The sequence below is a fragment of the Solanum verrucosum genome, unplaced genomic scaffold, assembly GCF_900185275.1.
Source record: "Solanum verrucosum unplaced genomic scaffold, falcon-dt-bn FXZP01000013.1, whole genome shotgun sequence".
NCBI lineage: Eukaryota > Viridiplantae > Streptophyta > Magnoliopsida > Solanales > Solanaceae > Solanum > Solanum verrucosum.
In genome coordinates this window covers 123,425-137,138 of record NW_026020061.1, presented here as the reverse complement: position 1 = coordinate 137,138, position 13,714 = coordinate 123,425, and the positions used below count along the sequence as shown (strand labels likewise).

At 33.7% G+C, this 13,714-nt stretch overlaps 2 protein-coding genes across 2 annotated transcripts; one reads left to right on the top strand and one right to left on the bottom strand.

Moving 5' to 3' along the window:
* The first annotated feature begins 3,725 nt into the window (after positions 1 to 3,725).
* Positions 3,726 to 7,478, top strand: LOC125823384 (protein OCTOPUS-like). The gene is made up of 2 exons (XM_049502767.1): positions 3,726 to 5,838; positions 6,961 to 7,478. The coding sequence occupies exon 1, from the start codon at positions 3,905 to 3,907 to the stop codon at positions 5,828 to 5,830; it is 1,926 nt and encodes a 641-aa protein (XP_049358724.1). The 5' UTR covers positions 3,726 to 3,904; the 3' UTR covers positions 5,831 to 5,838; positions 6,961 to 7,478.
* A 2,903-nt stretch (positions 7,479 to 10,381) lies between these two features.
* Positions 10,382 to 11,668, bottom strand: LOC125823392 (uncharacterized). Its single transcript, XM_049502774.1, has 2 exons — positions 11,217 to 11,668; positions 10,382 to 11,036 (listed from the first exon to the last, which is right to left on the bottom strand). The coding sequence occupies exons 1-2, from the start codon at positions 11,535 to 11,537 to the stop codon at positions 10,587 to 10,589; spliced, it is 771 nt and encodes a 256-aa protein (XP_049358731.1). The 5' UTR covers positions 11,538 to 11,668; the 3' UTR covers positions 10,382 to 10,586.
* Between the last annotated feature and the right edge of the window lie 2,046 nt (positions 11,669 to 13,714).

Sequence of the window (13,714 nt, the reverse complement as noted above, 5' to 3'; positions counted from 1 at the left end):
AAGTGCTAGCTCACTAGTCAGACACATTGCTTTTCTAGTTAAAAGATTGTTCACACATTTGAATTTTCTTGAAAATATGATATACATTTTTTATTATTTAGAGGCCTCATAATCATTTGTCAATAAAATAGAGGTTTTGTATAAAAGGATGGAACCAATGATATAACACTCCCATAAACGAAATTTAACTAGACCAGTTGGTTAAAATCACATTTATATTATTTTAGGTAGTTATGAACAAAATATTAAAACGTTGTGAAAGAATGTATTAATATTGTGTTTAAATGTTTTATAATATCACTTTATTATAATAATTTGTGGATTTATTTATTTACTCTAAAATATGTACTTGTATAAAAAAAATGTAATGCAACTATTTTTTTGGTTTTCTATCTAGTACCCGGTATCTACATTGAAGTCTGATTTAATTCAGATTCGCTTCAGAAAGTCTCACATGCCAATAAATCGATAAAACGTTTCCTAACAAAGATGACTCTGTATCCAAAAATTCAAATTCAAGACCACTGACTATATAATGCAACTAGATACATTACTTGTCAGTCTTCCACTATACTTTGGCAATGATAAGTACTCCAAATAGTTGAGATAAATGTCACATAGCAACCCACAAATGACATGAGAATATTAATAAAAAAGAAAATGTAGAATTGTAGAACTCAAAATGAGGTGCCAAACAAAAGGGGGTACACTTAAAAAGATAAAAAAAAAACAAAAGGGAACTACAAAACCAAGAAAAGAGCAAAAAAAGAGATGTTTTTATTTTTTTGTTGTTCAGTGTTCGATATTCGTATTAAGGCTCTATTAAATTTAAATTCACACAGAAAAATCTTACAACGCTCCTTAACAAAGATAATTACACATCCAAAAAGACTTGAACTCGAAACCTATAAACAAAAATAAAAGAATATTTACCACTCCAATACAACGACGTAAGAGAGAGGTATTTTATTAGTACTATATAGACAAAAGAAAAAGCAAAGAAAGGGAAAAGAGATGTGTTGGAGAGAAATAGGTGAGACATTTCTGTATTACACATTCAGACTTATGTGTGTTGGCGTGATTTATTACTTTTGCTTTTATCTCTCACTAAAAAGGAATCTTTGAAAATCAAAAGTTCCTTCACAAACACTATTAAAACAATAACTTTTTATTTATTTATTTTTGTAATAAAAGAAATCCATTCTATTCCTTAAAATTAATTAAAATCATCTAGTTGTATGAATATAAAGAACTAATGGGAAAAAAAAGTGAAACTTTTGATTTTAGCACACATGGGGTAGACTTGTTTGACAATACCTAGAGTTGATTAGCTAATTAAAAATAGTTGATAAATTATCTGATATTAAAAAAATACTTTCGAATAATGAAGTTGATTTTTAAAAAAATAAACAGTTACGTATTTGAATAAAATAACGGAACTTGTAATAAATAATTAATGTATTTAATAATTAGATGTTGATAGTATTTTCTTTTCTAATTAGGGGGTAACATGGTGCACAAGTCATTTTAAATCATAATGACTGAAGTATTCTGAATGCCTTTTACATAAATATAAATTTCAACGTATTTTGACATTAGAAAAAAGACAAATGACATGAATAAAATTAAAAATAAAATTTATGAAAAGTATTTTTAAAATTATATAGGTTATTAGAAATTTGATCAAATTAAAAGTACTTATAAGCGGTAAATTTTAAATTGGGGTGACCGAGTTATGATTTTAACTTATAAATATTTTTAATATTTATCAAACGCATGAATAAATAAAAAATTATTTACAAGCTAGTTTTTTTTGGCTTATAAGCCTACCAAACATCATGTTAGTTTCTAGGGAGTAATATTATTTCTAAATATTGAAAAAAGAATCTATTTATTACATTGTTAATTAGGAATAAGGACAAATTTAATGGACAGCATTTTACTGTAACTGAAAATATAATTTATGGGACAACATTAAAAGGGAAAATAAAGAACAAAATTTATTTATTATAATATTAAATAGAGACAGAAAAATATTATTCCTTGGAAAGCGAATAAACGTAGGTGATTAAATTAAAATAAAATAAAATAAAAGAGCATGTGTGAGTATTCGTTCCCTCTTTATGTATTTCAGTTTTTTTTTTCTTCGTTTACGAATTATGTATAATTTTTTAACGTAACCGTCTGAAATTGGGTAATTTTATTTTTTTTACTTTATTAGGCTTTTAATCTAATAAATCTCATTTTTATTCTTGATTTTTACACATTAATTTAAGAGTGAAATTAAATAATGATTAAAAAATAATTATAATATGGAAAATAACGTAGGAAACAAGATCGCCTCTAGTGAAATTTCTTTATTGAAAATTAATCTATGAAGATGGTTGTTCCATATTATTTCATAATATATTATATTAGTAAAATTATTTGTGTTTCGTGTGAGAATTTAATATTACGAAATTTATAAAATAATATTTAAAACCTATCAGACATTAAAACTAAAACATTATATTATCTCACATACAAGATTACGTAGTAACAAACATTAATAATGTAAAGGAAAATAAAAATCATTACATCTTATCATTTAGCCTTAATAACATAAGCATAAATTATAAATTAATGATTGTAAAAATACATATAAGAATTTGTAACATAAGCAATAGTGTCAGTGAACCACTCAACATGAGCAAAGTAGACAAATATTTAATTGTGAGAAGAAGAAGAGGAGGAAGAGGTTCAGAATTTTCGTTGTGCTAAAATGAGAGGAAATCCCTCTATTTATAGACAACAAAAGGTAGTGTGAACAAATGTTTATTGTGCCTTATCAGAAATGTTACAACTATTTGAAAAAGTTGCAACCCTTCGAAAAGATCATCACCTTTCATAAAAGTCATAACTCTTCATAAAAGTCGCAACTCTTCATAAAAGTCACAACTCTTCATTAAAGTCGTAACTTTTCATGAAAGGGAAGACTAGTTTTGTAAATAAATAAATTAAAAGGGAATCCTGGTTTGTGGTGGCGCCACACAGTCGGGTCTAAGGTTCTCTTTTATATATATATGATTGATGATTATTGGTTAGAAAAATATTTTTAAAATAAATACATATAAAGTTTATTTAGATTTTAGGCCTCTAATTAAAATCTAAAAGTTAGAAAAATAATTTTAAAATAAATATATATGAAGTTTATTTAGATTTTAGGCCTCTAATTGAAATTTTGCTTTAGACCTTTAATTACTTTGAGCCTCCCCTGCCCACGTTGGAGACCTAAGATCAAATTCAGCCTACGTTTGTTATTTAGTCATGAACTCGTCGCAAGTTACCACAAAGTACTCACTCATCACAAAGTTCTTATCCAAAGTTCAGAGATCGTGAGTTGCCTAGGGTTTCCAAAATAAAAACAACAAAACAATTTAAATGTTAATGCAATCATACAAAATCGATCGTTATATAAAATAAAATTTTATGTTATCATCTAATGATGCATTAACAAATCATATAGACATGATATTTAACTAACAATACAATACAATGTATAACAACCATCCAAATAAGCTGTAAATGACCCAAATAAAGTGTAAATGATACACAAAAATGACGAAGTTGCTTCCGTCGAAAAAAATACATGATAAAGTATGAAATAATTTAACGACAAGGCTACAATATTTGGTCAAACAAATTAGTTATTTATAATATTTGGGAAAAAAGATGTAAGAGTGTCCGTTGTGAAGGCATTTTTCATTCTTCTTTATTTTTCTCTTCTTCTTCTTTGCTGTCTCTTCACTTTTCCCCATTATTGAGAGAACCCAAAGCTCTTCACAAATTCTCACAGTATTTCACTCTCTTTCTCTGATTTGCAGAACATGAGCAAAGTCCGCAGCATTGCACATTACCACCTGGTATGAATCCCACCACTGCGGACCCAACACAGCCACCGCCACTTCCACCGCCGCAGCCACCTCGTTCTTCTTTCAGTTGTGACAGACACCCAGATGAAGATTTCACCGGATTCTGCCCAGAATGCCTCTGTGAACGCCTCACCACCTTAGATCAGACTGCAGCTAATAATAACAATCCTTCTTCTTCTTCACGTCGACCTTCTACTTCATCTGCTTCTGCTATTAAAGCCCTTTTCTCTAAAACTTCTACTTTTTCTACTTTTAACCAGAAACATCCTCCTCTTCCTCCTAAACCCTCTAAACCCACTTCATTTTTCCCCGAACTTCGCCGGACTAAGTCGTTTTCAGCTTCTAAAAACGAAGCGTTGAGCTATTTGGGTGGTTCTGGTTTTGAACCCCAACGTAAGTCTTGTGACGTTCGAGTTCGTAATACACTTTGGTCCTTATTTTCCCTCGACGGAGAGGCTAAAAACCCTCATTCTGAGGATACTGGTGATGCATCTGTGAATAGGCCTGTTATTGAGTTAAAAGAAGAAGAGGAAGAGGAACCAGAAAACGATCAAATCAGCCATATAGGTAACGGAAATGTGGTAAATGAAATAACTGAAGAGTCCCCTGTGGAGAACAGTTTTTGCAGAGAGGTCGATTCAGAAATTGTGGAAGAAGAGCTGGTGAATGGGGATATATTGAAGCCGATGAAAGATCACATAGATCTCGATTCGCAGGTGAAAAAGCCTTCAGGTGGAAGGGACTTGAAGGAAATTGCAGGAAGCTTCTTGTCTGCTGCATCAGTTTTCAGCAAAAAATGGCACAATTGGAGGCGAAAACAGAAGGTGAAAAAACGAAACAATTGTGAGAACTCATCTACACTGTCATTGGAGAAGCCCATTTCGAGAAAATTCAGGGATACTCAGTCTGAGATTGCTGATTATGGATTTGGGAGGAGGTCCTGTGACACTGAACCTCGATTTTCTCTCGATATTGGGAGGATTAGTATTGATGATCCAAGGTATTCCTTTGATGAGCCTCGAGCTTCTTGTGATGTCCACTTCATGGGAAGGAGCATTCCCAGGGTTCCGCCTATGGTTTCAGTGATAGAAGATGCACCAGTGGTGCATGTTCAAAGGGCTGATGACCAAATTCCAGTTGAAGAGTCGCCTGTTTCAGCGAATTGTATCGGTGAGGAAACTGATTTGCCTGGAGGGTCTGCTCAAACAAGGGACTATTACTTGGATTCGTCTTCGAGGCGAAGGAAGAGTCTTGATAGATCTAACTCAATTAGGAAAACAGCAGCTGCTGTAGTGGCAGAGATTGATGAAATGAAGACAGTGTCCAATGCTAAAGTTCAGCCTGAGAGGGATTTGAATTCGATTTCCAATTCCAATTCTTTAAGGGATGATTTCTCGGAAACTTTTGAATTGACAGGGTTTAAGGATACTGCTTCTGGGATTGGAAATGGGGAACGAAAGGGATCGAAAAAGTCGAAGAAGTGGGCCTGGAATATATGGGGTTTTATACATAGGAAAGGTAATGGAAACAAAGATGAGGAAGATGACAGGTATAGTAGATCAAATGGAGTGGAGAGGTCATTTTCAGGATCTTGGCAAGACATGAGGAGGGAGACAAATGGTGATTTAAAAGGGAGTCTTAATAGGAATATGTTTAGGAGTAATAGCAGTGTTAGTTGGAGAAACTCAACTAATATTGGTGGATCTTTTGGAACTGTGAGGAATCTTGGCATTGATACTAGTGGCAATTCTAAAAAGAAAGATGATTTCGTGTTGGAGAGGAACCGGAGTGCAAGGTATTCGCCTAATCATATCGATAATGGGTTCTTGCGGTTCCATTTTGCTCCCATGAGAGGCAGCCGGAGAAGTTTACCAGCACAAAGTAGGCCAAATGGGAGGAGCGTACTTCGCCTATACTGAAATCCAAGGTCTTTGGTGTTTCTTTTGTTTAATTGTTAATTTTGTCGCATTTGTTATAAAATCACTTGTGTCATTGTATTTTTTGACTATGCATTTGTCATAAGAATGCTTCTTGGACTTGTTCTAATATATTTGACATATGAAGAAGAAGTCTTCTTGATATTAATCTGATTATCTTTCTCATTCAATTCTCAATGAATTAGCTTTATGTCTTAAGTTGAGTAGGATTATTGTATCTGTACATGCTTGTTTTGGAGTTGGTAATCTTACTTCTTGTTGTTTACTTCATTTTCTCCGATTGTTTAGTTTGTTAATCTTACCTCCATAAATCCATATTCAATTGTATATGATATTCCATCTTCCTTTTTAACAATAGTTCCAAAAAAGAAAAATGGTAACATAACTGTCATATTTGGTTAGTATGAACTATGACAGTTAAGGATCTCTAATCTCACTTGATAATAGTTTCATGGTGTGCTTCAATTGTCGTCTTATCTTTGTCTTCTAAACTTTATGTTCGAATCCTTTCTCCACATATTTAACTGCTAGGATTTGGTAGTTCCGCTCATGAAGATATTCCTATACTACTTGTTATTATATCTTGAAACCTATATGTGAAAACCTGAGGATCCACCTCCGTGAGTATATCAACTACAATAAGAAGCAAAATCTGATTTGACTGTCTTAAAAATGACCTGAAATTGCAAAATTTATCAGCTAACTTGTTGAGATTCTGGTTGCACGGAACTCCAATCTATTTTGGAGGTGTCACATTGATCATTGTGATTCTGCCTAAAACAAGTGTCATACTTACTCAGTCTCTAGATTACCTTGATACCAGCCTTCCCTTTACTGTAGTGATTTCATGATTGTTGCATCTTGAGTTCATATTATGTGTTAGTCGTTGTCGATAAAGAGTAGTCCTTTTCAAGGAAACAAAACATAGTGGATCATCCACCCAAAAAAGAAAGAAAAACAATTATGTGGTCGATCGATCAAATGAACTGATAATTCTTTTAACTTTATTAGTTTCTATGTTCTTTTTGAAACAAAGTTTTATAGTTTCCTGTTGCTACCTCATTGGAACTTATCCTTATTTTGTTTCCTCATTTCATTTCCTTTTAATCCAGGAACGCGATTTAAGGCTTTTGACATGCTGCAAGTTGTTCATTTCTTGGTAACAACTGTGAGAATGAAGTCAGTTCCTGTATAGGGTTTTCGCATGGAGTTGTTGGTTAGAGGCTCTAACGTAATTCAGTCAGATAAGGTTGGAAGAAACTCCAGCTTCCCTGGGAGAACTGAACTTACCGGAGGGCATTGGATTGCAAAGATGCCAAATAATCAGACTGTTTACATGCTGAAGAATTGGTTATAGATTGAGTAGAAAAAACTGAATCTTTCTTCCTTCAACTGTAGCACATACATAAACTTTTTTACTGAATCGTTATGTCAATGTCTTCATGGTTCAGAAGTACGCGTTTTGGTCCTGGGGATATATATTATATATAGATTTACACCTTATTATTACTTGCTTGATTGGGGTCTGTAACTCTGTATCTTTCAATGGGTTGTTGGTTGAGTATAAAAGTGATAAATTGATCATCTTGCACTTGAAAAGTCTTGCTAGTAAGTATTATTTTTCATCTTAGATGATCATTTTATCTTCATAGGCTCTATTGAACATATGATTATTTGGAAGCCTTAAAAGGCTTTTCTCTTGTTCTTCATCCCAATAAAAAGATACAATCTTTCTTAATCATTTGGATCAATGGTGAGGCTATGATGCTCAAGTCCCTAACAAATCTCCTATAGACACTCACTAAACCATGAAAACTCCTTATATCACCAATGGACTTGGCGGATAGAGGATAGATTTTCGATCTCTGGGTATGGAAAAATCTTGATAGAGGTCCATCCCTCGAATGTGAATTTGAATTAGTCTGACTCTTTATTCTTACACTTAGCACTCCACAATAGTATAGTGTTGAATCAAGTAAATATGTTGATTACATTAGCTCTATGCTTATTTTTCAGAGAACATAAATGGACAAAGTAATGATTATATGTCACATAGTATGATGTGTTTTCCTCATCTTAATGGGAAATCAAAGAAAAATCAACAAGAAAAAGTGTCAATGATCAACATATGCTTTTACCCTTAAAGTCAAAAAGTAACAAATTTAAAGAACAATATTTTACATGCCTTAATAGTACTTAGTCAATACTAAGAAAAGATGAAAAAAAAAAGTAGTAGTAACAAGGATAGGCTCGAAATCCTATGTAATAATGTTCACTTTTATACCCATTAAAACCTCCTCTTTAGTGGAAATGGTTGGCAAAGATTTTCTTGAAAACATTTGGGATTTGCCTCTCTTTTTCACCAGTCAGCCAATAGGGATGTTGTACAATGTATGTTCGATAATGATTCTAACCCGGGTTATACCTAGCAAGTAAATATTGCGAAAATTATGTATTGTAGTAACGTGTGTAATGATTATTATATTATGAAGAATTGTGACAGTTATAGAAGTGCAAAAAAAAAAGACCTCCAAAAGTTTAGTACAGTCAGATAGTTGTTAGCAATGACTGAGTCAGGATTCTAACACATATTATATACATAAACAATAATTTTAATCATTTATAAATAACGTAATTTTTCGTCGAAGTGTTGAATGAACCCCTGGCCCCAAGCTAGTACCGACCCTGGACTTGTTGGGCTGGATATGGGAGAGTAGAATCCTGTTATATGTAGTTGTATGTGTCCATTTAAATGATGCTCTAAAGATGTTTGATGAAATGTTTGAATGAAGGTTTCTTCCAAATGTTGCCCGTTTCAAGTATTTTAATCCATGGACCATGGTTTAGCAGCGATTAATAAGGGGGTCGCATTTGTTGGTTTGTATAATGAGATATGCAGTGGTTTATGTGGGTATTGCAAGTTTAATGAGGAATTGGAGTTTCGGGATGTGATGGAAAAACATGAGCGGAAAATGGATTTGTTTGCTTGTAGTTTCGTGATTTGCTTGTGGGTGAACAGGCAATGTTAATGGTATTGAAAGGCTATTCAAGGAAATCATTGAGAATGCTATTACTTTGATGTTGTGGTTTATAATGCATACTCAATGGCTGTTGTAATAAGGTTGGAAAGATTGAAGTTTTTCGAGTTTGCAGCAGTTGACAGGCTGTGTGAAAATGGGCATCTGAACAAGTCTTTAACTTTGTTGGGATTTTGAAATGATGGAGGAGAAATGGATTCTTTAGCATATTCGTATAGTTAATGCAGAGATGGAAAAATGAAGGATTTGATGTCAAACAGGGAACTATACGATATTTTCAACTTACAATGCCTTATCAATGGCTTTGTCCAGGCCTTCGAAATTGAGGATGCTAACAGATTTTTTGGTGAAATGAACACTAGTGTTGCTCACCCTCTGTTGTCACCAATAATATGTTGATATAGTTTTTACGCAAATCTGGGAGATTCGGTGATAGATAGATACATACCATTTCGTTCTAGAATGATGCCCGGTTCAGGAAGTCACCACAACTATAGATGCATGGTAAAGGTGAATACACTTATTAAAGCTATCAGGTGATTCTTTTTGCAAGTAAGAAGCTTTCAGGTTCTAAATTCACTCTTTGTTCTCTATTAACCTCAGTTTGCTTTCTCTAGTTGATTTTGAAATTCACAATGTAGTAAGAGCAAGATTGCTTCTTGGTGCAGGATTGCCATTTAATACTTACTATGAAGGCAAATTTGTTCCACAATACCATGTTTCCTGCTTTGAACCGTAAGAGAAATCTCCTTTCACCTCAGGTGATTATATCATATTATTTATCATTAGCATGCCAGGCAATATTGGGTAAAAGTTATACTGTAACTGTCATGCATGGGTTATTCTGTTGTGTGCATCTTGGTTTTCCACGAACATTCCTTGATTCTCTTTTTTTGCTACAAGTTCGCTAGAGTATCCTTGATGTTTCCCTGTGCTTTGAAAGACGGATTTTAAAGATGTTAAATGAACCAAGTCAGTGCACCAGATATTATGATCTCATGTGTACTGAATTTTGACTATAATATGCCTATTGATGCTTTTCGTAGTATTAACAGTATCCAAGTGTGTAGTTAGGAGAGGAACAGTTAAGGGAACACAAAATTCAATTAACAGTATTGGACTTTTTATGTGAATGACATGATAATAATAGTAGTAAATGAACTGATTGTCTTTGAATTTCCTTTAACAACTGCAATAATTTGGAAAACCAGAAAGTGTTTGTGATCTAGACGACCTAATCATCGGTCTGATGGAATAGTATGTTTGACGTGCGGACAATGCTAGGGAGCTAATTGTTTTTGTTTTCTTGAAGACAGATGTATTCTGTTCTGATGATTCTCCAGTGGTTGATACACCCCGAGTGTTTCGAATAAGAATCTTTCCATCAATAGAAACTATTTCCTCTTAGACTTGAGGATTCTTGAGGGATGGTGTGCTTCTCCAGATTACATCAGAAATGTAGAAGATCCATACCTGAGGTCCTACAACTTCTATATTCTCTAGAAATCAGAAGGTATCATTCCTTTGATCGACATAAAGCAACCGATACATATCCAACTTTGGTGGCTACGGTGTTGTCACCAAATATGCATGATGCATGATAAAATTTGGCATGATATATCAGCCTTGAGTAATAAATTTATATTTGAGGTTATAACTCATGCTACAATACTAGTTGTTTCTGTAAAAGAGATAGGATTTCACTTTTTGTCTTCTTTGGATTTCTGTTTTCCCTCCAGTTCTGTTTCTGATAGAACACTCTGCTCATAGATGACTTGAGAAAGCAAACACACCAAAATAATCCCAAGAACTGCACCTTTTCTCCAGTCGGAGGACGAAGAGATGAAAACATCTGCGATTCCAACTACTACAAGGCCTATAAATGCAAGGTAAACAGTCCTTCTAGTCGTCGATCCAGCATTTTCTCTACTAAGTTGCTTAATCTTCTCCATCTCCTCCTTAGCTTTTGCTTTGTCCACGGCCACGGTTCGTCTTTGCCTTAAGTTCTTGAAAAAAAGCCATTCATTTCTTTCCTCCTCCATTTGGCCTTCAAATTCTGTTAACTTCTTTTCATTCTCTTCTATCTCTTGTTTGTTCAACCCCACTGATTCTTCAAAAGCTTGCATTTGGTTCTCTATGTTTCCCATTATCTGTTCCACAAACAAAAATCAAATAAACAACTATGTTATTCAGATAGGAAATCTAAACTCAGTATTAACGGACAAGTTATGGTCACTCAACTAATAGTTATAATCTCAGAAAAGTCACTTTCTTTGTTAAATGTGACTATTAGTTAAGTGACCATACGAGAAATTAACTCATTAACGGACCCTTGCACCAGCTTCATCTAGTTCTTTGAGGGCATTTTCACCAATCTGTTCCATTTCAGTATTGGCTTCTTCAGCAAACTGTGTTAGATATGCAGATCTTTCATCTAAGTATTCGGTTAGACGAACTTTCTGTGTTTGAAGCTGAACAATTGTGGCAAGCAATTCTTGTTTACGCGTATCTCCTTTACCATCTGAATCTGAATTTCGTGAGTACTTGCATAAGGAAATGAAGGTTTTTTTCCTCCTAAAACAACTTGTTCTATCAAAAGAAGCTTGTTGTGTAGGTGTTAAAGAGGAGTGAATAGATTTTACATGGATCATTTTCTTTGAATTTTGCACAAGTTTAGGTTAGGAAGATAAGTGTGGAGAGCTAAAGATTAGTAACTATGAGAGGGATGCAATGGAAGAACTTTTGAACCTCTGATTAAAACCACATTATCCATTTCGTTTTTTTTTTTTTTTTTTTTGAGAAAGAGGTCATTATTTTTGGGTGGTCCTTGTGGGACTCAAAAGAAGTTTGAAGATATGGTTTTCGGGCCATTTTTTTGCAAAATCTTTATGAACCCTCCGTAGGGAGTTGGGGGAGTAGTATGTGAAGCCTAACCATTTTTGCACATATTTTGGACATTTAGGAGTCATTTTACAGGAATTAAGCGATTTTCTCAGTTTTTCATGTGTGTTAACCCATGCATATTTTGATAATATGACTTTCGAATTTTTTCGAATAAAATTTGTTTTATCTAAGCTTCATCGTTGTTAGGCTTTTGTTCCCAAAAAAGTTAGAATATGTGTTAATTTGGTCCCTTTTATGTAGGGTATATTATATTATATATATATATATATATATATATATATATGTTTAGAACTATATTACTCTAATAACACAAACTTAACATAACACGTCGGGAGTGATCAGATGTTGTATTAGTGTATAACTCATAAAATTTCCGAAGGTTTTACCAGTTAAACGTTAAATGCGATTTAGCCAGGTTGATACAAGGATTACAATTAGAATTTATCAATTTTTAAGGGATTTAAAATACAAATTTCCCTTGAAAGAATTAGGTGTTTGATGATTAATTAGAAAATAACCAATTTTATTATTGAAACCTTTTAAATATTAATTTGCACCCGTATATATTTTTGAGAAAATGACATAAATAGTCCCTTAACTATAAGAGTAGATCTAAAATGGTCCCTTAACAATACACTTAACGGATTTAGTCCTTTAACTATTCAAAAACTTATCAGTTTTGGTCTTTTAACTATACACTTGACATAGAGGGTGTGTTTGGTATGAAGGAAAACATTTTCCGGAAAATGTTTTTCAATTTTCTCATGTTTGGTTGGGTTAAATGTTTTGGAAAATGTTTTCCAAATCAACTCATTTTCCTCAAATTTAAGGAAAATGACTTCCCTTCAAAACTTAAGGAAAACATTTTCCAAAACTCTCTTCCAACTTCCAATTAAAAAAATTTGTTGAAAAAATCAATTTATTTTGTCTCTACCCTCAAACCAGCCCCCCAACCAACCCCCCCCAAAAAAAAAATAATAATAATTTAAAGCTTGTTTTTAAATTTCAATTTTTTTACCCACGCTCACGCACCTCCTACCCAGCCCCCCACCCACCCACCCCTACCACCACCACCCCCCCAAAAAAACAAAAAAAATTTTAAGTTATTTTTAAAAAATATTTTCAACTTCAAAATTTCATTTTTTCACGCTACCCTTGACCCCCCACCCACCCACCTCTTACCCAGCCCCCCACCCCAAAAAAAAATTTAAGTTTGTTTTTAAAAATATTTTCAATTTCAAAATTTCATTTTTTCACTCCTACCCTCGACCCCCCACCCACCCACCCCCTATCCACCCCCCCCCCCCCAAAAAAAATAATAATTTAAGTTTGTTTTTAAAAAAATATTTTCAATTTCAAAATTTTATTTTTTCACCTTACCTTGACCCCCCCCCCCTCACGCACCTCCTACCCAGCCCCCCCCCCCCCCCCCCCCCCCAAAAAAAAAAAAAAAAAAAAAAATTTAAGTTTGTTTTTAAAAATATTTTCAATTTCAAAATTTCATTTTTTCACCCCTACCCTCGACCCCCCCCCCCCCCCCCACGCCCTACTAGCCCCCCCCCCCCCCCCCCACCCCAAAAATAACTTTAAGTTTGTTTTTCAAAAATATTTTCAATTTCAAAATTTCATTTTTTTCACCCTCCCCCCACCACCCCCAAAAAAATTTTAAATTTGTTTTTAAAAAATATTTTCAACTTCAAAATTTCATTTTTTCACCCCTACCCTCGACCCCCCACCCACGCCCTACCAGCCCCCCACCCCACCCACCCCCTACCAGCCCCCATCCCCCCAAAAAAATTTAAGTTTGTTTTTAAAAAATATTTTCAACTTCAAAAATTCAATTTTTCACCCCTACCTTCAACCCACGCCCAAAAAAATTTAAGTTTGTTTTTAAAAAATATTTTCAATTTCAAAAATTATTTTC